Genomic DNA, 24,896 nt, shown 5'->3' with positions numbered 1-24,896 from the left:
TTCACCTTTCTTCATCCCTCTGGAGAACCTCCAAAGTGCAAAGACAAAGGTAATGGAAACAGGGAGCATGTTAAGCGTTGGAGAGATTGCTCCAAAAGGCACAGGAAGAGAATTATGTTAGTTTTCAGTTTTACGCAAACAAATGTGTTTGCAATTACACTGTGTAAACAATGGATCAACTGATGCACGCTTGCGGTTTAAAAACATCCCACGTGGCTCGCAAGCGGACCACCTCATATGAAAATTGCAATCAGAGCACTAACGGTAAGAAAACACGAGGGAGGAGAGTTCGCTGATGGATTGAGTGTGTAAAATCAGGAAGGACGGCGACAAGATAGATGGATATGGAGAATAGCTTGAGGGAGTGAATGGAGGTGGAGGATAGACGGAGAGGGACTGCATTGACGTACATCCTCTACTGGCCAGAGTGCATGCTGGGTGCTGTTGCCACATTATGGTCCAAACAAACACAAGCTGTTGCCTTGCAGCCATTTGAACAACAGATGAAAGAGAGAGAATACAGTGAAGAGAGAACCCCGGTAAACAGCGGGGTTCTTTGTCAACTTTATAGTTGACAAAGGGTGTGTTCCTCTTTAGATTTGTTAGGAAAGGTCTTCCATTGTTAGTGTGTGTGCAGGCTGAGATGATGGGGGAAAATTCCCCTCATCTCCATGTGGTTGAGTGTGTAGGTGACAAATTAAAGGAAAAACTACTGTGTAAGGTGTTGGACCACCGTGAGTCTCTAGATGATGATCATTCTTTCATAGAATATCCCCTCATGATGGTGGTGGTGGTGGAGAAAGCCGCCTACAAGCTCAGTCCGAGATCTCCCGTAGTTGTTTAGTTGGCCATTTGCTAAACTCCCGCCCCCAAACTGAGACTGTACAATCATTTGTTAGCAACTGCATACCGCTACAGCAGTGCGAACTACAGGGGAGCCAGGGGGGGGGGGTCTCTAAAATGACAGTTTGCTAATTTTCTCTATCATCATGGATCATGCGTAATAATAAAGGTATCAGCATGCTTGCTATTCATGCCATCACCATCAAAATGTGGGGTCGCACTTCGTTTTCGAGAACCGCTTTACGTGGTTCTCATGTTAAAATAAATCGGCCTCCTCAGCTGGAGATTGAATTTTCAACCAGCTCTGAAGTTAGCATTAGCCTACGCTAGCTCACCAACAGAATCCATGCTTGTTGCCGGCTAGAAATGAAAAGCCTACTTTTTTGTACTTCTGTGTGAAATCAAAGAACCACTGTTTTCAGAAATATTGCAAATTTCGAGTGTTAAATTTGCCACAGTTGTAGTCGTATGTATGTGCCATGAAAGAACAAAGAGCTAAGCCCCGGGTCAGTTGGGTTGACATGCGGTGGTGAGGGTTTTCTTTTAGTTACTCACCTGTGAATTTGCCAGCCTTTGTTGTTGTCTACTTTTATTATCGGATGCTGTTGGATGTGGTAAGACTCTATCTGCCCTATCCTGCGTAGCACTACCACTCTTTCCTAGAACAACATATGAGTTATGCAACAAAGATTTTAACAGGCCCAGCATCCCCGCGCCTCGCTGTGCAGTTCCATTTCCAGGTTTTACAGTACTAGGATCCCTCTATAAATCACACCGCAGCCTTTGGATTAACAGTGCGGAGCCGGAGAAACAACGACCCACGGCACTTCGGAAATACTTGAACCATTGCCTTGAAAATGAAGCACCGCTTTCACTTGATGTGTAAATCTAACAATTCAGGATGTTAAATTCCATCTCTTGGCTCGGCTCGTGGGTTTATAGAAGGGGAATAATGGCAATCTGGATTACTCCCCCCCATCCTCCCACATCTCTCACTCATTCCTCATCTCCATAATGACTTCACTTCCTATGCATGCGGCACGACGTCCGTCTGTCTCCCTGCACCACGCTGAGGTGTTACGAGTGACGGCTGTTGAAGGGGCTGTTCCCGTCCAAGTTCTGGTCCTTGTTCTGGTCAAATGCGGAGATCTAGAGAGCTTGAAGGAGGGAGGGGGGGGGGGGGGATCCGATCCGATCCAGAGGCCGACTGCTGCCTGCGGCGGGCCTGACACTGGTCCATGTCAGAATAGTGCTCAGCGGTTCAGTGTTAGAAGCTTTAAAGTGATTCCCCACGTGGAAAATATTTAAACTGTGTGAGCTTGCCGTTGCAGTCTGCAGAGCGCTCATCATGGTGGGCAGAGAGAAAGGGGGTGAGGGGAAAAACAGAAGGAAGCAAAGGGGGAAAGTGGAGGAGGAATACAAAGGAGGAACAAAAATAGAGAGAGGAAGGGAGCTGAGCTGAGTGGAGCCAACAAAAGTTAGTGAAAATTGTCCCCATCGTTTGTTTTTGTTCCTGTCAGCTGCATGTCTCTCTGCTTGGACAAGAGGAGAGTACAGGGAGCAGCTGGACAATAGTGGAGAAACACACACACACACACACACACACACACACACACACGTGATGGAAGACGTGGTGTCCTAACAGAGCTCTGTTTCATGGCGGCCTTTATCTTTCCTCATCTCATTCTTGCGCCGACGGTTCATTTCCTCTCCTCCACCCTTCAGTTAAAGTTAAAGGAGACGCATTGAGGTTTCATGTGAGCGTGTCAAAAATAATCACATATTCACTTTTCTTTACAAAATACCAACGCTTACACGCACATCATCTTGTTTATGTGTGCACGTGTTGATGACGTGCTGTGTGTGTATGTGTTGCTGGCATACATTACCCAGACATGCTGCCCAGCAGGCATGAGCTCAGTGATAAAAGTAAGTGTGTAGGCATGCAACCATGTATGTTGCTGTATGTGTGCGCATGCTTTTTTTTGTGAGCGTGAGTCCGTGTCTGCACTGGCAGAAACCAATGCTTCACATCGGTTGTTTCTCAGGACCAGAGGCCGGCTGGTTTTCATTGTTACCAGTTAATCAGAGTCTGATTTACACCTGGGACACCAGGTGAATGCAATTAACTACCGAGTCGGTGAACCCGCAGCGCTATAGGTCCCAAGAAGTGAACCTTTTGTGTTGTTGTATTCTTTGGTCTACATAGTTTTCACTGTGTGCATGTCGGGCAATGTTGATGCTCAAAAGATCAAAGCAAGCGAGGCCGAAGCATCCATGTGTTTATGAAATGTGGATGCTTATTGGCTTTAAAAAGGATATGAGATGTTCTTTCAGTTGCTAACGAAGTGTGTAATCTTTGAACAAGCTAATGAGCTGTGTTGATTTCATTAGCGGCAGGAATCCAACCAGTGAGCTAAGAGTCACGAAAACTCACCTCAGGTAGATTCCTGAACGTTTACAAGATGATAACCTAACATGGGTGCCGCGATAGAGCCAACTCTGTTGCTACAAACGTTATAAGGTACGTGTGCTTTCATCTCAAGTCAACTATGCTGAAATTCTATCCAGGGATATTTTCACCCTAGTGGACAGAAGCAGCCCTGTATACTGCACACTATGCAGTGACATATATACACGATCACCCTGCTGCTAATAACCCAAATCACACTCCATTTAAAAACACATTTAAATGTGTGCTAAGTCCAAACCGTCAGTAGGAAAGCACTAATAGTATCTCTCTATCTCTCCCTCTCTATCCGTCTTCTCCGCCGAGCAGAAGACAACACATGATGCACATATACGGCATCTCCGTCACTTCATAAAATGTCTCCGCGCCATGCAGAGCAGAAGACGGGAGTGAAGCAGACGAGACGCGGCTAGAGGTGTGACGTCACTTTAATGAAGACGGACCAAAATGTCACGGACCAGAGAGATAGCAGCTTAAGGCAAATAAACTGGCAGAGAGACAGGTGGAAAGATGGAATTAGAGCCGGCAGCAGAAAAAAAGGTTGAGAAATGCAGATATGCACAAACTGGGGAAGAGCCGCAGAGACAAAGTGACATGCACGCCAAGCCGGCTCTCTCCCTCAGTCATCACTTCAACACCACAGCACCGCAAGCGACTGCAAAACACATGGGCCCACTCTGCCTGCACAATGGGCTATTATGGGCCCATGCAACAACTTTCAGAACCAAAGTGGCTCAGACTTCAAAACAAGCAATGGTACATGTGTATTTTTTGACAGTAACTACTCTGTTTGGTGATAGAAATCCCTGAAGATCATATGAGTTTGTGTCCCAAACATGCCACAGACACACGTGTAAGTGTGTGTGTGTGTGCGTGTGTGTGTCTAGGCCGCGGCAGCGTCAGGAAATTCCACGGGATGTTTTCAATAAGGCCGGGCAGCGGCAGCCAAGGAACTGGCAAATGAAAACCTGCTGAAGCACACCGCAGAGCTCCAACAACACACGGCCGTACCCTCGCAGCAATCCTCCACTCTTCAGCAATGATAACTGTGTGTTCGTGTATGAAAGTGACAGTGTACGTTTGTTGTTTGCTCGTGATTTAGAGAGAGAGAGAGAGGGCAATTGAGAATGGATATTTAGCTGAGGGAGTGATGGAAAACATCACATTGAGGCTTGTATCTGTTTACAATAGCAACAAAACAAGTGTCCAATGTGTGTACAACGTGTCTGGAAGCATGCTTTTCCCTTACCGCTATCATCGGGCTGCCGTGTCATTCTGTCCAATGGGAAACAGTGATGCTCTCACTTGGCCTCACAAAGAACACTAACGTCATGCCATGGTGGGTGCATTTGATTGGTCCCTGTTACATAATACTGTAGTGACCACAGTGGTTTTAAAGGAAAAGGATGGGAGACTGAGGAGACAGACAATTTGACATTTTACACCCATTTCCAGTCTTTACGCTAAGCTAGCTTACTGGCTGCTAGCTTACTGGCTGCTAGCATACTGGCTGCTAGCTGTAGCTTCATATTTAACTTACAGCTACGAGAGTGGTATCAATATTCTCATCAAACTCTCAGCAAGAAAGACAATACGTTTATTTAGCCAAACAAGCTGTCAGACAGATAGCAGCACTAATATCACCTTATAAAGTTGTTATGGCTAACACATTAGCACATAGTAGCCTAGTGTCATGCTATTGTTGTGATGGCCCATTATATCGAAACCCCGAATGTCCGAAAAATATCCCCTTTTTACCAAAAGCTCTTAAAGCCCATTTGTCAGTTATCCAGAAAACAAACTCCCATTGTTCTGAAGGTCCACTGCTGCCAAAAAACAAATTCTCAGTGCAACAAACAGAAACATATTGAAGCTAATTATTATGCAAAACTAAGTCACCAGACCTTCCTGGTCACACCATTGTTTTCCAACCATGTCCTAGCATGACCTGCCCTATGTTTCTGGTTGGCTTGCCTGCATAATCTTAACCTAAACTTGACTAATGTCACTATTCTGGGCCTAAACCTAACCAACGAAGGCAACAATAATACGAGGCTATGGTCATGCCTTCTCCAGTAGGAAGAAATAATCGAGAAGGTCCGTTGTCACCGACTGTAAACGAGGTTAAATATCTGCCTGGAGCTGATCATGAGTTCATGACTGTAAGCAACATCTTTAACATGTAGTCATTAGATACAATGACAATAAAAAATACTGACTGGTGGAGTTTTAATGATGTATCTGATGCTCATGGTAATGTTCTCTCACTGCGTAAGAATTCAACTATCCCAAATATATTCTGCATTAGTATGCAGTAGTATGAAATATGACTGTAACACGTGACACCGAGAGACTCAAGTCGACTGAGTTACTTCATCTTAGCTCCAGTGAGAGAGTAATACTGCTCGGTCAGTCTCTTCTATACTGCCTGTTCAATTATGCCTGCTGGACCTCTTTCACGTCTGTAATTTGCATTAATAGCCTGTTGGTGAAAGTGAAGAAAATAAAGAATGTCTGTTACAACATGTGTGTGCAGGATGGAGGAAAAAAGAGAAAGAAACTGATTTAGCAAGTAGAAAAGCATACATTTTGCACATAAAAGTACTTCTGCTGCAGGAAGGTGTAGGTGTACGGCGAGAGGAAAGGGGGAGGCTGGGAAGTAAGGTGCTGAGCTGAGCAGAGATGGATTTCCTGCCTGAACCACTTTATACACACGTCGTAACGTTTAATTACCCTGTGAAAAAACTCCTGGACGGACTTCGACATCGGTTACTCCAGAGGGCCTTGACCTGAGCGCCGCCCCGGCTCTTTCCCGACAGCCCTGTTTTCCTTCTGCACTCTGGACATGGTTCAGGCTTGAAGTGACGGGTCCAAGGAAAGAGGCAGCTAGAGGGGCCATTAATATTTATCTGTTGTCCGGCAGAAATGTAACCCGATAAACACAAAACTTGACACGGACATAAATAGACACAATTATAGTAACGGAGAGATCAAAAGTTATGACTGTTTTATTTTATGGTCCACAAGAATCAGCCATGTGCTGCCTGCAGTTACACTCGTCATATTAATGTGATTTTTCAGATCTGACCATAAAGATTGGATTTTATGTGATCACATTAATGTACGCCCACATTTGGCCTGAAAATGGCTGTTATACGTCTCCCCAGGCTGTATTTATTTAAAAAAAATATGTCTGGATAATGTTAACCTTCGCACCTCCGATCCTCTTCATTTATCTGCATCACTGTAAAATATGCTTCGTGGTCAGATGGTTATCAGACTATAAGCAGAACTCCTTTCACAGAGCGAGCCTGACCACTTCCAGAGCTTCTTCTTGAGATATCGAAAAGCACAGTCAGATTTCTGGGAGGGCCGGGCCGTCACTTAATACGTCTTGGCATCATTGGATGATAAAATTTCATGGCTGGTTACGGCCAATGGGAAACTGGGACTGGCGGGGACAGTTACAGGTCTGTAAAGACATGAGTCAGCGTCTTAAAGACAGAAATAAGACATGAGAGAAAGGAAGCTTTGTGATTAAAGCATGGGAGAGGCTTTTCATGCCTCATTTATGAGGCCCTTTTTTCATCGTGTTTTTCGGTACATCTGCATCTAGAGACGTGTGTGTGTGTGTGTGTCAGCTGACAAAACGCCTTGGAGGCCCAGATTGTCCCCTGAGACTCAACTTATGTCTAATCAGCAAACTGAGTCTGTGCATTTACAAAAAGATTTAACTACTGGTGCAGAAGGAGACACGGTGAGTGTGGTAGACACACGTTCAGCTGGATTCACTATAGGAGTGGCAGAACATTTGTGCTGGTTTATTAAGGACACGTTGTGAAAGCATTGAAGACATCAGTTTTAAGTGAGTGGCTTACGGTTTTCTCATTTTTCAGTTGTTTCAATAATTGTGTTTTTAAATACCTCTAAAAATGATTATCATTTGATCAGTAAATAATGAAAGTAATACTTTGATTTCAGTTTTTAAAAGTGTTTTTAAATGCCCTAAAGTCACTTGATATGCATTTAGTTTTTTATTTATTTTTATAACTTCAAAGTTCTCCTGGAAGGAACCTAGAGGGCAGCCCCAGTTGCGTAATTAGCCTCGGTCGTAATAAATCAGACACTAATCACGTGCAGATTGTGAGCGCAAAATAAAGAGAACGTGCAGCACAAATCTTTTCTCTGCTTTTTTATGTTCGTCAATCTGGCCCTCGTTGCCTTCCTGAGGCTTTTACTGAGACTTCTGTGTTAACTCTAGGTTTTTGTGTGTGTGATAGTTTTGTTCATGTTATAAAGTATGTACGAGTACTGTATGTAAGAATCTGTGTGTGTGTGTGTGTGTGTGTGTGTGTGTGTGTGCGTGCGCATGGCAGGCTATAACTGTAGTGGTTCCCATCACCTCACACTAGCTGTCAGTTGTGTTACACACAGCGCTGCAGCCTGTAGGTGACCCCCACACACATGTTCACCCTGCGGTCTCTACAGGCCGGGTAGAACACACTGGAAAGCTAACGCATAGCTGCCGTACTGACGGGCAATCTGGAAAACATGAGGCTGCATTAGAACAGATTTGAATGGTAAATTCTTATGAGGCAGAACAGGTGAGCAATGTACATTCAGTTTTATGTACATGGATTTTAAATACTGTTGCATACAACCACTTCCCCATCTATTCCAACTTTAAATGCTAATTGCAAGGAGCTGTTAATAATCTGCTTAATGTAAGATGACAATGTCTGACGCTCAGGCACGAACACAGTCACATATTTATTCACAGAAGACTTTTTTATTGGCGGGACACGATCCTTTTTATTTATTTTTTACTCATTTGAAAGAGAAATGAGAAGAAAACACATCCTGAGACAAGATCCCGACTTCACGAGTTGTGACTGACGTAGCTGACGTTTTTTAGAAATGGCGGAGGCCATGGACGTTCATTTGTAGTTAAAGGAACAGTGTGTAGTATTACGGGGGATCTATTGGCAGAAATGCAATGTAATGTTAACCATTATCTTTTCTATCGTATAATCACCTGAATAGTTGTGTTTTCGTGACCTTATAATGAGCCGGTTATATCTACATACAGAGCAGCTCCTCATCACGGAGCCGGCCGCCATGTTTCTACAGTAGCCCAGAACGGACAAACCAAACACTGGCTATAGATAGGGCCATTCCAGCTTCCACCTTTTTGCACACAACAGGACAGTGCTGCATCAAAGCTTACAACTTTGCCTTATTACTATAGAAATCATATGGATGCTATCCTGCAAATAATAAAGCATAAAACAATAATGTAACACCTTCTTAATCTTAAAAGTGATGCTCTGTATTTTCAGTTTGCTTTTGACAAAAGCCAAAAGAATATCTGAAAATACTGTCATATCTTATCTCTGCATGTATTAAGCATTGCTAATAGGTCATAGGTCATAGGAAATATGTTTGTTTTGTTTTGTTTTACTTTCCTGCTACTCTCCTCTCCAACTGCTTCTTTTAGCCTAAGGACTTGGACTGGGTCCGTTTGCTTTCTAAAGGTTCACACGACTTTCATTGTCTCATAAACAGAGTGAACAGCAGAGGGATGTATCATCGGCCCTTATTTCTTCATCTACGCACACTTCAGAGGAACACTTATTTAAGTATTATTGCACAATTTCACTCCTCCATCGCAGTCATAGTTCATATGCTAGCTTACAGTGTTCGGTCCATGAGCACGCACACACACACACACACACACACACACACACACACACACACACACGTAGCAGCTGGATGGTGCAACATCAGCCTTGTCCAAACAGTACATAGAGCAGAGGGAGCAAGAAATGCTCAGAGGAGGGACCAAGCAATTCAGCATTAATCACACACTGTGGCACACACACACACACACACACACACACACACACACACACACACACACACACACGCACACACACACACACACACGCACGCATGCACACACACACACACCCTTGAGGCGGTACCAACCATTTTCAGATGCACAAGCACAGACACACAGTACAGTAAACAGACACCCACCCACCACCTGTTTTTGTGGGCAAACACACTTACATGTAAACACACACACTTCCCTCAGGACACACTACACCATTCAGGAAACATTAGCAACATTAGCCAGGAATGCTAATTGAAACAAACAGCTCATGGTTTCTTCATTTCTGAGGTGGGAGCTGGCTGTAATTGAGACTTCTGTGTCTGTGTGTGTTTGCGTGTGTGTGTGTGTGTGTGTGTGTGTGTGTGTGTGTGTGTACTTGCAAAGACAACCAGTTTTTCGTGCCAGAGATCTGGGAACCATTGAACACTATTATTGTCCTGTTTTTTCTCCAGCTTTGCTTTCAAACACAAAACAGAGCAAATTGTGGGCCATAAACACACATTAGTGCTGACAGAATCAGTGTTCCAGACCAAAGCAAACCTGATCTCTCTTACACTTCACAATTACATGCAAACACACACTCTCAGCTCCAATCAGAACGTATTTGGAAAGACCTCATTTAATGCAAAATAGAGATTCACGATGGAGTTGCCGCCTTGATGGCAGTTTAAAGAGACATCACATAACCAGCGGGACAAAAGGTCAGCCACCGCGGCCTTTTGAAGGGAAACTAAAGCTATACTTCATCCCAAACATCCCCCATGCAGTATCTGAGGCTCCCTTACCTGCACCAAAAGCAAAGAAGTATGTCTGGTTGGGATTTCTCTGCAGCAAGGCGGACACACGGCGAGCCATTCGCTCGTTGCGTTTGTAGATGAGCTCCTGGCGGAAGTAGCTGTCAATCTGCAGGGCGATCGTGCGGTCATGAGCTGGCAGGGAGCTGTTGATGAAGTGAGGCAGCTGAGGGAGTGAGAAAGGCCAAGAAGGAACATTTTTAATTTAAAAACATTTATGATGACGCACATGAATCATTTAAAGCAAACATCAAACACAAGAAGAACTGGTGTTAAAGAAATCGAGAGGGGTATAAAAAAAAAAATGAGATGGAAAGAAAGAAGAGGACGGTGTTGGTGACAACCTGGCAAAATGTTGAAGGTTGCGTGAGTGTAAGACCTGGCAACCGGGAGTGTTTGTGACGTGACAGCTTGACAGAAAAGGACCAATGCAGTGCTCTACCGGTTTTAAAATGAGGAGAGGAAGGGAGGAGTACGGGCTGTCTCAGCACATTTTTGTATATGACGGCATTCACTAACGTGTTTACGTGCGTGTGCGTCAGACGTGGGCGCACTGAACGAAGGCACGTGCACTGCACCCACCAGTGTGAGCGTGTGGATGTGTGTTTAATTGCTGCGTGATTTATTAAGAGCCAGGCAGGCGGACCACGCTGGCTCTGCGCCACACTTGGCTGCATTGGTGGATTCAACAGGCTGTTAATCTGTGAGGATGAGCGGGGGTCGGCGGCGGGGGTAGCCGGGGTCTGTCCGGCTCACAGACACACCTAAACACACACAGTCCGTCTTTACTTCTTTCACTTCCTGTCATGGTATCATTGTGCCTGTATTTGACTTTCCTGGCTCTTTCTCTTGATATATATATGCAATAAAGTATGAAATATTAGAGATAGGTGAAATCCCAATACACCAGAGTATGCTTCATTTGGTTTGTTACTTCTTCTCTTGCCTTGACTGTTTTTACTGTTGTGGTGCCGCAATTATTTTCCATGTGTTGTCATTTCTATTTTGGACTTTTAAAAAAAACTGCAGTATTAACTGAACTCAGAGCAATCCTCCTCCCCCATTTTAATATTTCTGTGGGATCTCTGTTTCCTTTTCTGGTCCCTTTCGTACAACCAGGAGTACACCTGAGACTACCCAGCCGTCAGACTTTCTTCCCAAGTTGGAAAGAATCAAAAGTGATCGTATAAAGATCTGTAAACGTATTCGAGTGTGACAAGAACACACACACGCAAACATTAAACCTGAGTTACAATTGACACAAACTGTAAAACAGCTGCAAATGATGCCTAAATCTGTGTGTGTGTGTGTGTGTGTGTGAATACTGAATACATGGGGGGATTTATTGTACCACATGTGAAGAAGGTGCATCCATTCATAATCTGTATCTGACACTTTTTCTCTCACTCCCTCGACCGCCCCTCAGTCTGTTTCACATGATTGTTGAAAGGTTCTAATTCAAACCTGCATCGCATGTTTATTTATTTCATTCAGCATGTGCATCAAAGGAGAACAGATAAGAACTTTACACGTCCGTTTACGGTTTTGCCAGTCTGGTCCGTTGTGAACGTGAACTGGTTCGATTTTACGCAAACCGACTGAACTGGCATTTGTCATGATGTGCCGACCGCGTCACAGCGCTAACTGGCCTTGAGTTAGTAAAGAGAAATATGACAACGTTCTAAACGGACTAACAGAGCCACTAGTGTCCGACAGGCCGTGAGCAATTTACTGCCGGCAACATGAAGGAGACGGAATTTCAGTAGCCGCAAGTTATGTTTGTGTTCTATTAAAGTTAATGTGTTCTTTTGGGTGATGAGGTGTCAAATGTGACACCTAGTGGTAAAATTAGGAATAGCGGTCAAGGCAGGCGTTAGGTTTAACATCAAAATTATCTGAAAATATTTTCACTGGCCCAACCCTGATGGAGTACTCTTATTAAACACATTCACACCAAATGTGTGCAGTCCGTAAATACCAGTGTGTAGAATGGTGACATTTTGGAACATAGAACAGCTCTGTTGTCTACTTTGTCAAGCCGCCACAGAAAAACTCTATCATAGTTTTGCTTTAACATGATCACAGACCTCCAAGTTCTGTGAAATTTCCTATTATTAGGATAAGCTTCTGCAATTTACAAAGATGAAACCATGTGTGCAGATTACTTTTGAAAGACCACCATGTTTTCTGCCACAGTTTCACTCTCATTTGGCAGATTGTTCATTTCAAAGACCTGCAAATCCAAATGGTTTGTGTGACACGAGCCACATTGCTCACTTATCTCTACATATACTTACTCAGTGAGGAAAGAAAAGCCAGAAAGAAAGAAAGAAATTCACACAGATATCTGTAGCCTGAAGCCTTGTGTTGTCTGTCTGTGTATTTTCAGGGTGCATGACCCGGGTTCATTCAGACTGACAGGGGTTCATGGTTGTTAAAGAGAGAGAGAGAGAGAGAGAGAGAGAGAGAGAGAGAGAGAGAGAGAGAGAGAGAGAGAGAGAGAGAGAGAGAGAGAGAGAGAGAGAGAGAGAGAGAGAGAGAGAGAGAGAGAGAGAGAGACGGAGCTTCATCATTGCTCTAAACGAGTGAGGATAGTGTGAGTGTTTCATGACGAGGTACAAAAAGTGTTCGGTCGGAGACGGGTCGAGGTGGGAGTGTAGCGGTAAACGCAGATAACTTATCACAGGGAAGGCCATTAGCTGCTCTGTATCCCGACCCGCACAGGAAATGTAGAGTAACAGGGAAATATTTCTCCCTTTCCTCACCGCTGGTATCCCTCTGCACTCACTTGCAGTTTGTCTGCTCTGTCAGCAATTCACTGTCTTCATGGTTTGGCTCTTTGAAGTCCTTCTGTTCTCTTATCTTATCTTTCCTTTCTTTTCATGTCCCTTCCTTACCTTTCCCTTCTTGTCCTTTCATTTGCCTCCTCCTTTCCTTCTCCATCAACTTTCATCTTGGTGCTACAACTGCACTTTCAACTTTCAAGTGAGCTATTCGATTGCAACCTTTTGCAATTCTTTGAAGTTGCTTCATTCCTACTTGTCTTCTACCTTTCACCTTATTTCTTCTCCGTCTCGTTCTCTCTGTCCACCTTTGACTTTATTTCTGTGATGGAAAGCGTTACCCTGTCCTGCACAGAGGCCCATCATCAACCTCTTTCTAATATGACGGAGATTGAACTGGGGGAGCATCAGGGGTGCTGGATTCGGTCCTATCTATCAAAAAACACCTGCTTTTTTATGGTGCTTGGAAGTTCACACACACACACAAACCTGCTATAGATTACCAGGCTACATGGCACCACAGTCAGGCGTCTGATTGCTCTAGCATGTGCTGGGGAATGTTAATACATGTTATCATGACATGAGGACCAGGAGGCGAAACTGGTAGGATTTAAAGCGCTCACGCAGGAGACAAAAGTAGCCGCGACTGCAGGTGAAACTGTGGCTAACAAGCTCGTCGCGGCCCCCAGAGAGAGACGGCGATGGTAAAAATGTGAGGAGATGTGTCTCTCGTGTAAATGATGCTGAATCTCTGCAGTGTAGCGGTGAGCGGAGGTTACATGGCGTGTTAGGTTTAATGACACTTGAGGATCAGTGAGGGGAGGTTGACACCAGCAGAAGTGACTTATGAGGAGGGCTTTTCAGTAAATCTGCATTCGAGGGTGGAGACGGCGTGAGAGCCACCGTGTGTGTCAGTGTGTGCTATATATCGAGTGGCCTTTTGACAGCTACAGCAGAGCTGGGTGTGAAGCCCGATGAGGAGGCCATCGCTGCAGGAGCAGAGGCTATGTTAGGAAGCACAGAGTTAGAGGAGGTCAGACGGCGTATTTACAGCTGGGTCCAGAGCTATTAAAGTGCCAGACTATCAAGTAACCCGAGCCTGAGAGGGATTAAGAGGGCAATGTGAAGTTTTGCGGAATTGATGTGCAAGCCTAAAAGTTTGAGGTGGCGATGGCGTAATGGCAGAGAAGTGGGTATGAGAAGGGCTGCCAGCTCAAATCAGGGGTCTGACAGATTTGGGTTTTTGAATACCATTACGGTTTTTTGGACTTAAGCTGCAAGTATAGCTGGTATTTTTTGTGACTATTTAATAATATCAGAAACCTCACCATCCCTTATGTCCAACTAAACAAAACCAAAAAGCGACAAAGATTTACTTTCACAACACTTAAGCTAAGGGAGGCTAAGCCGCTGCTCTTGGTTGTCCCTGTAAAGTGAATATAAAAAGAAAGTAGAATTTAATTTAACACCAAAGCTGACATTGGGGCGAAGGCAGGTACAACAGTACAGTACAACAAGGCAGGTACAACAGTACAACAAGGCTGGTACAACAGTACAGTACAACAGTACAACAAGGCTGGTACAACCAGGACAGGTCGCCAGACTATCGCAGGACTGACACTAAGAGACAAACATTCACGCTTACATTCACAACGGGCAATTTAGAGTCATCAATTAACCCGAGCTGCTCGCACCTCAGGTATTTGTCAATTTGTGCAGATTATTGTTACTCAACACCTACAAAAAATGTATGGACGTGTCTGATTGCCGTCATGTGAAGCGTTTTGGAAACGATCTGAAGAAACGGGTCGATGGGAGCATGAAGGCAGCAAGACATTTACAGCGGATTGTTGTTGGACCACATACAACTTTGTAAGTAGGAAAATATGGGAGATAATATGAAAAATGAAGGATTTTTTGGCAAAGTGCATCTATGGCGTTAGATCATTTGTATTATGTTTGGCAAGCCGCTCATACTCATTTTACGATCTTCACGTTGGCCCTTTTTGAAACTGGCTCTAATTGACTCTTTTAATGAAGCTGCAAAAGCGAACGTAGCTGAAAAGGAAAGCGAACAGGGAGTGAGACTAGTTTTATTTTAGGATGAACCTTGGTCCTCCAAAATCTAAAGGAGGAGACCGACCTGTGAGGTGTCGTGGTTGAAGATGATGGCGCTGAGGTCTCCACAGTTGTAGTGGGTAATGAGGTCCTCGGTGGTGTAGGAGCCCTGCAGGATGCCCGCTCGCACGCCCTCGTGCTGCAGCAGCGTCTGGTTCAACGCAAACAGCACCTGCAGGGAGAAAGAGACAGGAAGACTGTTACTTTAGTGTTCCTCTTTTAAAATATAAAGTGACGTTAATACACAATGAAGCCGTTGTTCTGCAGTGTTTTCATTTCTTTCAGGATATTTTCATACACTTTCCATTCAGGCTGACTACAGGTAAAGGCAGACCACAAGAGACATGGCAAAACTCCACTGACTTTCTTCTGTAGGCCGGAGAAAACGGGAAGAAAGGGAGGGCTAGAGAGGGAGAGAGAGGGAGCCTTTAAAAACAACCCTTCTTTCTCTTTCACCAGGCCAGGGTGCTGTAAATTTACAGCCGCCATTAAAATCAAAAGTAAACCCTCTTTAGAGAGAATTTATAGCGTGCAGCCGCCAGCCAGCCCGACAACTCCGCAGCTGTCCTCGACACCAGGGGTTAACCTAGCTGCTCCCGCCCTCCACAATCCCACGCCACCTCTGACTGGCCTAGCAGGCGGGACCGAGTTGTCAATCACTGTTAAACTCTCTTACAGGAGATGTTTCTTCTCTCTGTGTGTACTACGGATTTCGCACAGTTCTACATTGCACCCAGTGAGACGGTTTGCGTTGACTTGATTAGAACAAGTGACTCAGCCCATCGCGTCTTCAAACAGCACCCGACTGATCCATGTCTATGATCCTAATTACCGAGAAACCTGACTAACGCTTTGGAAAATACTGCAGGGAGAACGTCAGCATCCCGGCCCAGATGATTTGTGGAGCAGCTTAAGGCCGATACAGCTGCACAACTGATTGAGCCCGATGTCAAAAGTCTGGGTCGTAATTCAGACAATTATGTTATGTTTTCTTAATCATAAATGCCCATATCGTGCATATTGAATGTTTCAACTCCAGGTAACCCTCACGCTGGGATAATCACAACCAAGCTCTAAGCTCAACCTTGTGATTCCCTCTCTCTCTCCGTCTCTCTGAGGTCATTGCTAACCAGTCTTTGTAGGCTCAGTTTTTGCTTTAGTGCGCTTTTTTTCCCCCATAATGCAGAGAGACAACGGATGAGCTAACGGCACACATATCCTCTCATTATCCCCTCTCATCTTCTCTCTTTTCTCCACTTTCTCTTCAGAAGAGTGCCCGTTCTCTTCTCATCTGCCAGCTCCTTCCTCCTCCTGTCCAACCCAAAACCGAGTCTGATCTTATTTATTCTTTTTGACATCTTTCTGCTATGCTCAGCGCCACGCTGCCGCTCGGCCAGAGGCGCGTAATCCAGGAAAGGGTCTCGATCAAATCTGTGACCATTTCCCAAACCCAGAAGCCCCCCTGCTGTGTGAGTTATGGCACTATACCTCATTTTATTTTCTATTTCCATCCCACGTCAGATTCTTTTAAAGCTCTAAAATCATGGTTAAGGTGTGATGCCAGTGCCTAGCGTCGCCAACACTGTTCGTTCTGCCTGGCGACTAACTAGCTACAGTAGCTAATTCTGCTTCTGCAGTCGCTGATTCTGTTCCAATGAGTTGCCACTGCCCCGAGTCTTTGACCCACGGGACTCTTTGCCACGGCTCGAGGGTTTTTCCAAAGGAAACACCAGAGCGGGCCCTGGGTAGAGTCGAGGGCTGGAGCGGGCAGAGCACACACACACACACACACACACACACACAGACACACACACCTGCCAGGCTGTTTGTACTACTCCCAGCTCCGGGAGTTTCCCTTAACACGGGCAAACAGCACCAGACATGACAGACAAGAGGGCGTAGTAGAGGATGCATGGTAAGAGCGGAGGGGTTGTGTGTGAATGATTGTGTTGTTATGGGGAGTTGTTATTTCAATATTGTCCGTCTCCCGGGGAAAGAACATCTCTGCAGCTGTAACCATGGCGCCTGAGTGTGTGCTGGGCTGAATGAAAGAGCATGTCAATCACTGCGGGAGAGGCTGAGGGGGGGAGAGAGGAAAAAATGCAAACATTCACCGTGTGTGCTCGCATCAATACGTGTGGATGTGTGTGTGTGTGTGTGTGTGTGTGCGCGCACACGTGTCGGCTGACGGAGTGGGTGTTCTCATGCTGAAGCGGTCCGCTCGCTCTTTTACAGCCCGGCCTTTTCAAAGTAACTAACATTGACTTCTCTCACCACGTAGTTTACTACTGCAGGTCTCTCTCTCCTCTCTTTTCGAATGCATGCGTGAGAAACAACCATTGTAATTAAATGAAAAGCTTCATAAGAACAAAGCTGGAAGGAGCCAAGCACTCGGATGGTTTTGGAACCTGCGATCTGAGCGCAGCACTCCAAATATTCATTAGCGTGCGTTGGAAAGAAAACAGGAAAAAAAAGGGGGTAGGAGCAGGAGTAACATAGAAAAAAAGAAGAAATCAGAGAGATCTTTCATGTTTCAGAACATGTGACTTATCAACATGTGTGCGCATTGCAGCAATTGACCTTGAAGTGCGTTAAATCCTGGCTGTTTGCTTGCAAAAGTGTCGGCTTGTTTGAAGCTTTAACGGGTCTGAAGCATGAGTAGGTGCCGATGACAAGGGGCTCTTGTCGACTCCGTCAACCCCCTCTTAGACCTCCTTAATCTGAATCGGAGAATGTGAGTGATGGAGAGTGCTAAAGGGCTTCGAGCTGCGATACAACAGAAGGAAGTGTCAGACTGTGGAGGCCAAACACTGAAAATATCGTACCCAGGATTATATTTTCCTTTACAGCTGTAGGAGGCAAAACAATGAGACACTAAAACACAATGCTGCACACGGATGGAGAAAGAAGAAAGAACGAAGAAAGGAAGGGAGGAGCAATAGCAGGAGAGCAGAGAACAAAACCAGGAGAGAGGTGAGAGTGTGAAAGAATGGTATAAGACAAACAAAGCCTTGTTCTCTATGAGAGCAGCATGTGCTGTACAGATGGAGGTGATTCCTCTACAGTTCGGGTATAGGCCTGGCATGGGCACCGGGTATTACCAGGCAGTCAGGTGCTTAAAAAGCATGATGGTGCATGCCAGCGTCAGGCAGGAGATCTGAGAAGGTTTGTTCCTTCACACATCTCCCTCTTTCTCCCAGCTTTACCCAAGATATTTCTCTCAGGAGATCTATCCATCCCCTTGTTTTGCTCACTCAACTTGTTGTCCTCTCAGGTGTTATGTGTAACTCTGAATCTCATATTTAGCACCTTTAAACTTATGCACAGCCGTGTTTTGAGCTAAATGTTAATGTCAGCATGCTCATTCTTCCGTGAAGACGCTGTGGGTTAGTGTAACGCTACCACTGGTAACCGCTGTACGAGTGCAGTGCAGAGGTGGGGGGCCATTACCTAGCCGATGGAGCACAACAGAGAGACTCACATGCACTGAAACGCAGCCGTGGCCGGCTAACAACACACGCAGAGCGAGAGAGACTTCATTCTCTGCTCAGGTAGACAGTACTCCACAACATCTTTGCAAATAGCTGTTTGCTGCTATATTAATGCTCTGAATCCAGTATATGGAACATTTAAGAAATATTCTGGCATCTCTGAGTTCCATCCAGTCAAACAGAATGGGGAATTCCGTTCTTTCTCCGTCTTTATCTCTGGTCATCCAATCAGCCCCCGATGAAGAAAAACAGTACAAACAGTTTGAGGTTTGTGCGTTCCCCTCCAGCGCTCTCGTCTCCCTGAGAGCCGCTTGTGTTTCATCGCCTGAAAAAGAGAGGATCTAGACCCCTGACCCAGGACACGCACTGCTGGGTTCCTCTGGGCCGAGTCAGCCTCCCCCACCTGGGCTACAGACGGTAAGAGGGGATTGGGTTCACAGCACCCTGGGGTGACTGAAGGAATGGGAGTTGAAATAACATCCAGGGCAACCCAAGAATAGGAGAAGTGCGATAGCTCATCCCCGTTCCCCACAGAGCAGCCCCCCCCCCCCCAAAAAAAGGGTAGATACCAATTTGTGTGAGTACTTTCCCCTCCACAGCCACAGCCGAGAGCCATGAGAGATTTCATTAAAAAACACCCATGTGTCCATTGTCGTAAACCATGTGCTATCTCAGTATGACTTCACGCTTAGATGTGCATGTAGCAGTGGCAGGAGTATTTTAAAAGCCTGACGTTGTCTGACCTTTTAGTTCAGGCTAGCACTGAAAAGCACCTTGAATACATTAGGCTGAAAAGACGTTGTCACACAAGACTACATCAAAGTTGTCTGGACAGTCTCACATGATAGCTTCACTGTTGTGTACGGTTTTATCAACAACTCGCTCCTTCTCATTTCTCTCCGAGGGAATCGTGTAATCCGTCTCGACCTCCGTCGTCATAGCGTTGCCAAAATAGTTTTACAGCCCTTCGGAGCCTTTCTGCGCGTATCGTTTCCTTGTTTGAAGGTAGCACCACTTTCAACTTTATCACATCTGGCATGAGCTACGGCAAGTCAGAGTCTTGCTTTTTTTCGAATGTATCCCTGTAAATAAACCACAATACACATGCATGCACACTCACATATACAACCACCCATAAGCACACACGCCAATACTTGTACACGTCACATTCTTCTTTGAGCAATAACCTGTATACCAACCACATATTGCAGAAAATGAAAGAGAGGACATCTCAGACAGCGCCGATATTGTGAATATTGTGTCTCCTTTGTCTCCGCCTTTCTTTCTCTTCCCACTTCCTTTCTGTCTTCTCTCATTCCCTCTCTTTCTCTGTCTCACTAAGTCTCTAGGCCTGGCCTACCCCCTGTCTCAGTTTAGGAAATCCAGGGATTACCAGAGGGACAATCCCAGTGGCCTGCTGCTCCCAGCTTCCACAGAAAGCCCCCCCCCCCCCCTCCTGCTTCCTTCCGTCTTGTCTTATTGGGGTGAGTGTCTAGTGATGGGAAGTATCCCACTTTTAGCTTGGAATGGTAAAAATCTTCTAAATATCCATCTCCTCCTTGTCTTTTCCTCATCCTTCATTCCTCTGAACAAAGTTTGCTCCTATCCGTTACCATCCCCCCTTTCTCCGCTTGCTCTTCTCTGCGTGTTTATCTTCTTTCCATCCATAAAACCAGACCTATAGGCACCCATACACACCACATACTGTATACGCCCCTCCAGTCCCCAGAGCCTCCTGTCTCTCCTCTTAATGAGAGTCTCCAGTGAATAGGAGGAGGGTGGGGGGGGGGGGGGGGGTCGCCCCTACACTTGTCCACAAATAAACCCCGCTGTTTGACTTGGCAGTGCTGCCGCTGCGCCAGTCATCCCAGCTTTCCTGCCGCCACAGAAAACAGAGAAAATAATAAAGTATCACTTGATCCGGACGGACAAAGCACACAGCTGGTCCCTCGCCGTGAGTGCCCACAAGCAGGAGGTGTGAAAGTATCCTCTTGGAATCACTGAGAACTAAAGAAAAACTCCTTGTGTTAGGTAAAGTATCATTTCCATCATTCTTAGTGGTGTAATCTGCTTTATTTCAAGTAACTGTTGGGTTTTTCTAAGAGAGCACGGATGTAAATAAACTGCACTTGAAACAAATGAAATGATCTCACCCGCCCTCAGATCCATCAGATTTATTCAACTGTTTTTAGGCAAATAAGATTAAAGAACTTGCTAAGATCTACACTAGATCAGGTCACTCTAACCGCATCTCCCTCAAAGCTCGTAGTCCACATCACGGCCTCCTCTAATCCTAACACATTTCACAGTCTGCTCTTCTTCTTCTTTTTTTTTTTCAGAGGAAAAACTCATTGAATTCCATCGGATTTATCCGGCTCCCATTATGATGTGTGATGCTATCCAAACCAGATGAGCTGGGTCTTCTCCGCAGCATGAGAAAGGAGCGAGCAGAAACAGCCGTGTATGTTTAAAACATGCCTCCGCGGCCCCTAACCAGGGTCCGACCACTCTCTCTTATCGCCCTCAGTCTGCTTTGGTTGGACTAATGGCTTCAGACAGAATAATTCCCAAAGAATGATTTGTCCTTTTGTTTTTAGGTCCGGCTGAAACACGAGAGCAGCACATAATCTCCTGCATGAACATAAATTGTGTAATGGGGTAAAAACTGGGTCCAGATTGAGAAACAGCAACCGTCCAAACTATAGTAGGCGCTGGTCCAGGTGATTGAACTCATTTCTTTTTAAGAGAGGAATCCTTGCTGAGGTTTCCGTGTGTGCGTGTCAAGCACTCATGCAGCCTTCAATCATCACACATCATCGTAACGATGTTCAAATGATGTCTGCCAAACTGATTTTTTTCCTCCGTGAGTTTGTGTGAGCACCTCAGCCAGCATCCAAGACCGAATTGTTCTTGTTTGCACTATTTGACAGGCAAACTGGATTTCCCCCGCAGAGGAGACACTTCAGTAGCATTGAGTGTAACCTCAGCTATAAAAGAAGCATATTTCATATTGAAGGGATACGATTGAAAGGTTTTATGTTTGAGTTAACATCTGCATGTTGCGCACGTGTATTTCAGTAGAGGAGAGAAAACGTTAAGTGAGAGAGATGGAATAAACTGAGAGATGGCATGTGAAGAAAAGAGGGGAGGAAGAAGAACAAATATAAGAGACACAGGGGGGGGGGGGGGGGGGGTAAATGTAAAAGTATCATAACAGTCCAAAAGGCCAGATGTTTACAGTTAACCAGGAGAGGTAGAAAGAAGAGAGGAGGGAGCAGACCTATTGCCCTCCTCCTCTTCTTCTGTCTAACAGGTCTGGAACACAGCTGGGCAGTAATGCCCTCCACCACCCCCCCCCCCCCCCCCGTCTCCATCCTCCCGAAGCCCCTCCATCCTCAGCCCTGTCCACATCCCTCCAAAAACAACTCATCTTCCATCAATTCTCAAACCCTCAATCACCAGCCTTCCTCCCTTTCCCCGCCCAGGTTATGCGCTCTCAAGGACAAATCTCCAGAGTATGCCGTTCATCCCTCTCCCACCCGTCCCTCCTTCTCTTTTCTTTCATTCGGTGGCGGCTCTCCGTCCACCACTGCAACTGATCTCTGTTTATTTAGCTTTCATGTCCTGCCTCCCTCCTGTGCTCCACTTGGTACACACTCACACAGACAAACTTGTAACTCACTGCCCGTATACGCATGCATGTGGACACTGTGTGTTTGTGTTTCCATATGCGTCTGTCTTCACGAAGGAGTTTATCCAAGTTGCACAGTGCTATGGAGCTGCAGAAAGAGGAGTAAGTGGACCAAACTTCCTCCCCTCTCCTCTCCTCTCAAAGACTCAATACTGAAGCTAAAGTGGCGTAATCCCACACAAGCACACCATTTCACGGCAAATCAGAGGGAGAAATGTTCAATTTCACGCAAGCGCATTCAGCCTGCAGAAAAACAGAGGGAGAGACGGAGCAAACTTGTAATGTGTACCTCGAGATACAGCCTGCGAACAAGAAGTATACGTGTGGGAGTGAGTGTAATAAGAGTTTTGGGGTGGGGGGGGGGGGGGGATCACACTATAAGTGAGGGTCACCCTGCTCTGTCATTTCAAAAGCTTTTGTCAGCACATCCATGAGGAGGCAGAGTCCAAATTGTCTCCCTGATGAGAACAAGCTGCCTCAGATGAAGTGTGGAAAAGAACACACAAACACACACACACACACACAAATGTATACAACCTTCCCAACTATTGCCAGCACTTAACTGTGGGACCACCAGAGAGACTTCTGATGTGTTTGACAGATGTAAAAAGTAATTTTAGTGTTGGAAAATGTTTAATGGCTGCATCCTTTCTTACAGTAATGAGTGGGAGATTAACCCCCTGCCATGCCACATTCTGTATTCTGCTACTGGTGAGCTCACGCTCAGGAACAGGCTGGGTTTTGTTCAGGGATGGAGTGTGTGTCTGTGTGTGTGTGTGTGTGAACCATAAACTGTGGTGGTCACCCATTGGTTTGTGGACTAGAGTTTTGAAGCCTCGAGTTCAGCATTTTTGCCGTCGCCATTTTGGTTTTTTTTGCAACCAGGGGTGACACGAGAGGGTGGAGTCAAGTACAACTGAATGCTCGAAAAGACATTTTTTTGGCAACCACAATGTTAAAATTAACTCTCATTGACTAAAAATACACTGTGAAAGGGTTAAAGTTCGAATATGAACAGACAGACAACATGGTAGCGACCTGTCAATAACAAAGAGATACTTGAAAACCCGGTGCGTCTCATGCAGACACACATTTCTTTCTCTCCTCTGTTTCACGCTCTTTCCGTGTGAATGAGAAGCAGATGAATAGCAGACTCACAGCAGTCTATAAGGACACTGTGCTGGACTGACTAGAGGAATCTTGATACTCCTGAATACTAAAAGGACTTTGTACGGATTTATTTTAGCTCAATCCTCTCCAACTTCTTTTCTCAAAAAAATTTGACTCGATACATATTTGTTGGCGTTTAGCGTTGACAAACAAGTTTCACTGCGATCAAAAACTCTTTGCTCTCGCCGCACACAAAGGACACACCTGTGTTAACCTGCAGCAATCAAATACAACTAATTATTCATTTTTATTAAAGAAGCTCATTTAATCCGATGAAACACTTTAATCAAATTGAGAATTTTGTTCGAGGACATTTGAAGCTTTATCCGAAAAAACTTCCATAGAAGCTGTGAATGTGGTAGCTAACAGCCATGATTCAAATACAACGCAGATTTATGAAGTTAGGACATCAGCCAGGCTTCCAATGTGCTTCTCTTAATTACTGTGGTTCAGAAGTTTTGGCCTCGCGATGCTGCAATTAATTAACTGAACCTGTTACTAAAGCAGACATCAGGCCTGTGCTGAAAACCGAACTGAGAAGGAATTAATCATTTTTACGAGAAGCTCATAAATTATTCGGCCTGCATCACCAGAGCAAATCAATTTTGGATGAGGGAGAGTTGGAGAAAACAGGGGTTTGTGTAAGTGCATGAGTGTGTTTGCGAGTGAGAGGGAGACAGGAAATAGAGATGGTATTTGTGTCTGTGTTTGAGGAAGATGGAGGCCAGAAAAAGAGGCAGCCAAGCCAACATAGAGACAGAGCAAAACAGACAAACAAACTCACTCACAGAAGCCCCGAGTGGGAGGCGGTGAAGGCGGAGAGAGAGCCCAGTGATAGGACATGGGAAATAACTCCACTATGCTGCCAGTGGTTTGGACGGCCTGTGGTGGAGGGGATACAGTAATGCTGGCCATAGATTATTAGCTCTTCCTCTAGCTGGCCTTGACTATGAGCAGTGCTGGCTGTCACATCAGAGACGGGGGCGTTTTACTTCCTTCATAAGACTCTCATTATTTCATAAATCTGCAGTTTAGGCACTCGGCTCTGTTGATTTGAGCCTACGCCAAGCCTTAAAACAATCTCTTTAATTTATTTACAACTTTGATTCATGTTTGTGTGCGTACGCACGTGTGTTCGAGAGAGCAACCCGTTCTCATTCCCAACACGTCGGGACTCTTGGTCAGCACTTTTTCGGGGGTTAGAGTTACAAAAGTGAAGTACTTTACTTAACTTAAAGTAAGCTATTGTTGACTTTTGGATTTACGCGGGACACGAACAGCAGTAGTCTTACTCTCTGTTCCCTGAGCTGAATTGTAGCACAGCGCAAGCAGTGAATTCAATTTCTGGTGCACACGTGAATATATTCCTTCATGAATCAGAGACACATATTTCCACAACCAGTTTTATTTCTCTGTCACATTCTTGGCTCTTCCTTTATCTCTGTATTGTCTTTGATATCAGGACTGTGGTGATGTTACTGCATGCTTTAAGTCTAACCTGAAGCCTCTCTTATGTCTGGAAACACACAACTGAACCACAGCTGGATAACCGCCACCAACTACCATACTCAAAAGCATGCATTATACATAATCAGATGTCTACGGCAAAAGTCAAACTATACTGTCTTTGTTTCTCTCTC

General features: G+C 45.2%; 1 protein-coding gene across 2 annotated transcripts in view; it reads right to left on the bottom strand.

Moving 5' to 3' along the window:
- trabd2b (TraB domain containing 2B) overlaps window positions 1–24,896 on the bottom strand; it is a 55,073-nt gene that overhangs the window by 7,400 nt on the left and 22,777 nt on the right. For both annotated transcript variants that reach the window (XM_076088586.1, XM_076088587.1), the window contains exons 3-4: window positions 14,930–15,076; window positions 9,995–10,169 (exon numbers count right to left, since the gene is read on the bottom strand). In XM_076088586.1, the coding sequence (XP_075944701.1) occupies window positions 9,995–10,169; window positions 14,930–15,076 (322 nt within the window). The remainder of the gene's footprint in view (window positions 1–9,994; window positions 10,170–14,929; window positions 15,077–24,896) is intronic.

This window comes from Anarhichas minor, unplaced genomic scaffold (assembly GCF_050575085.1).
Source record: "Anarhichas minor isolate MPS153535 unplaced genomic scaffold, ASM5057508v1 ptg000010l, whole genome shotgun sequence".
Taxonomy (NCBI): Eukaryota; Metazoa; Chordata; class Actinopteri; order Perciformes; family Anarhichadidae; genus Anarhichas; species Anarhichas minor.
This window is presented reverse-complemented; position numbering and strand designations above follow the sequence as displayed.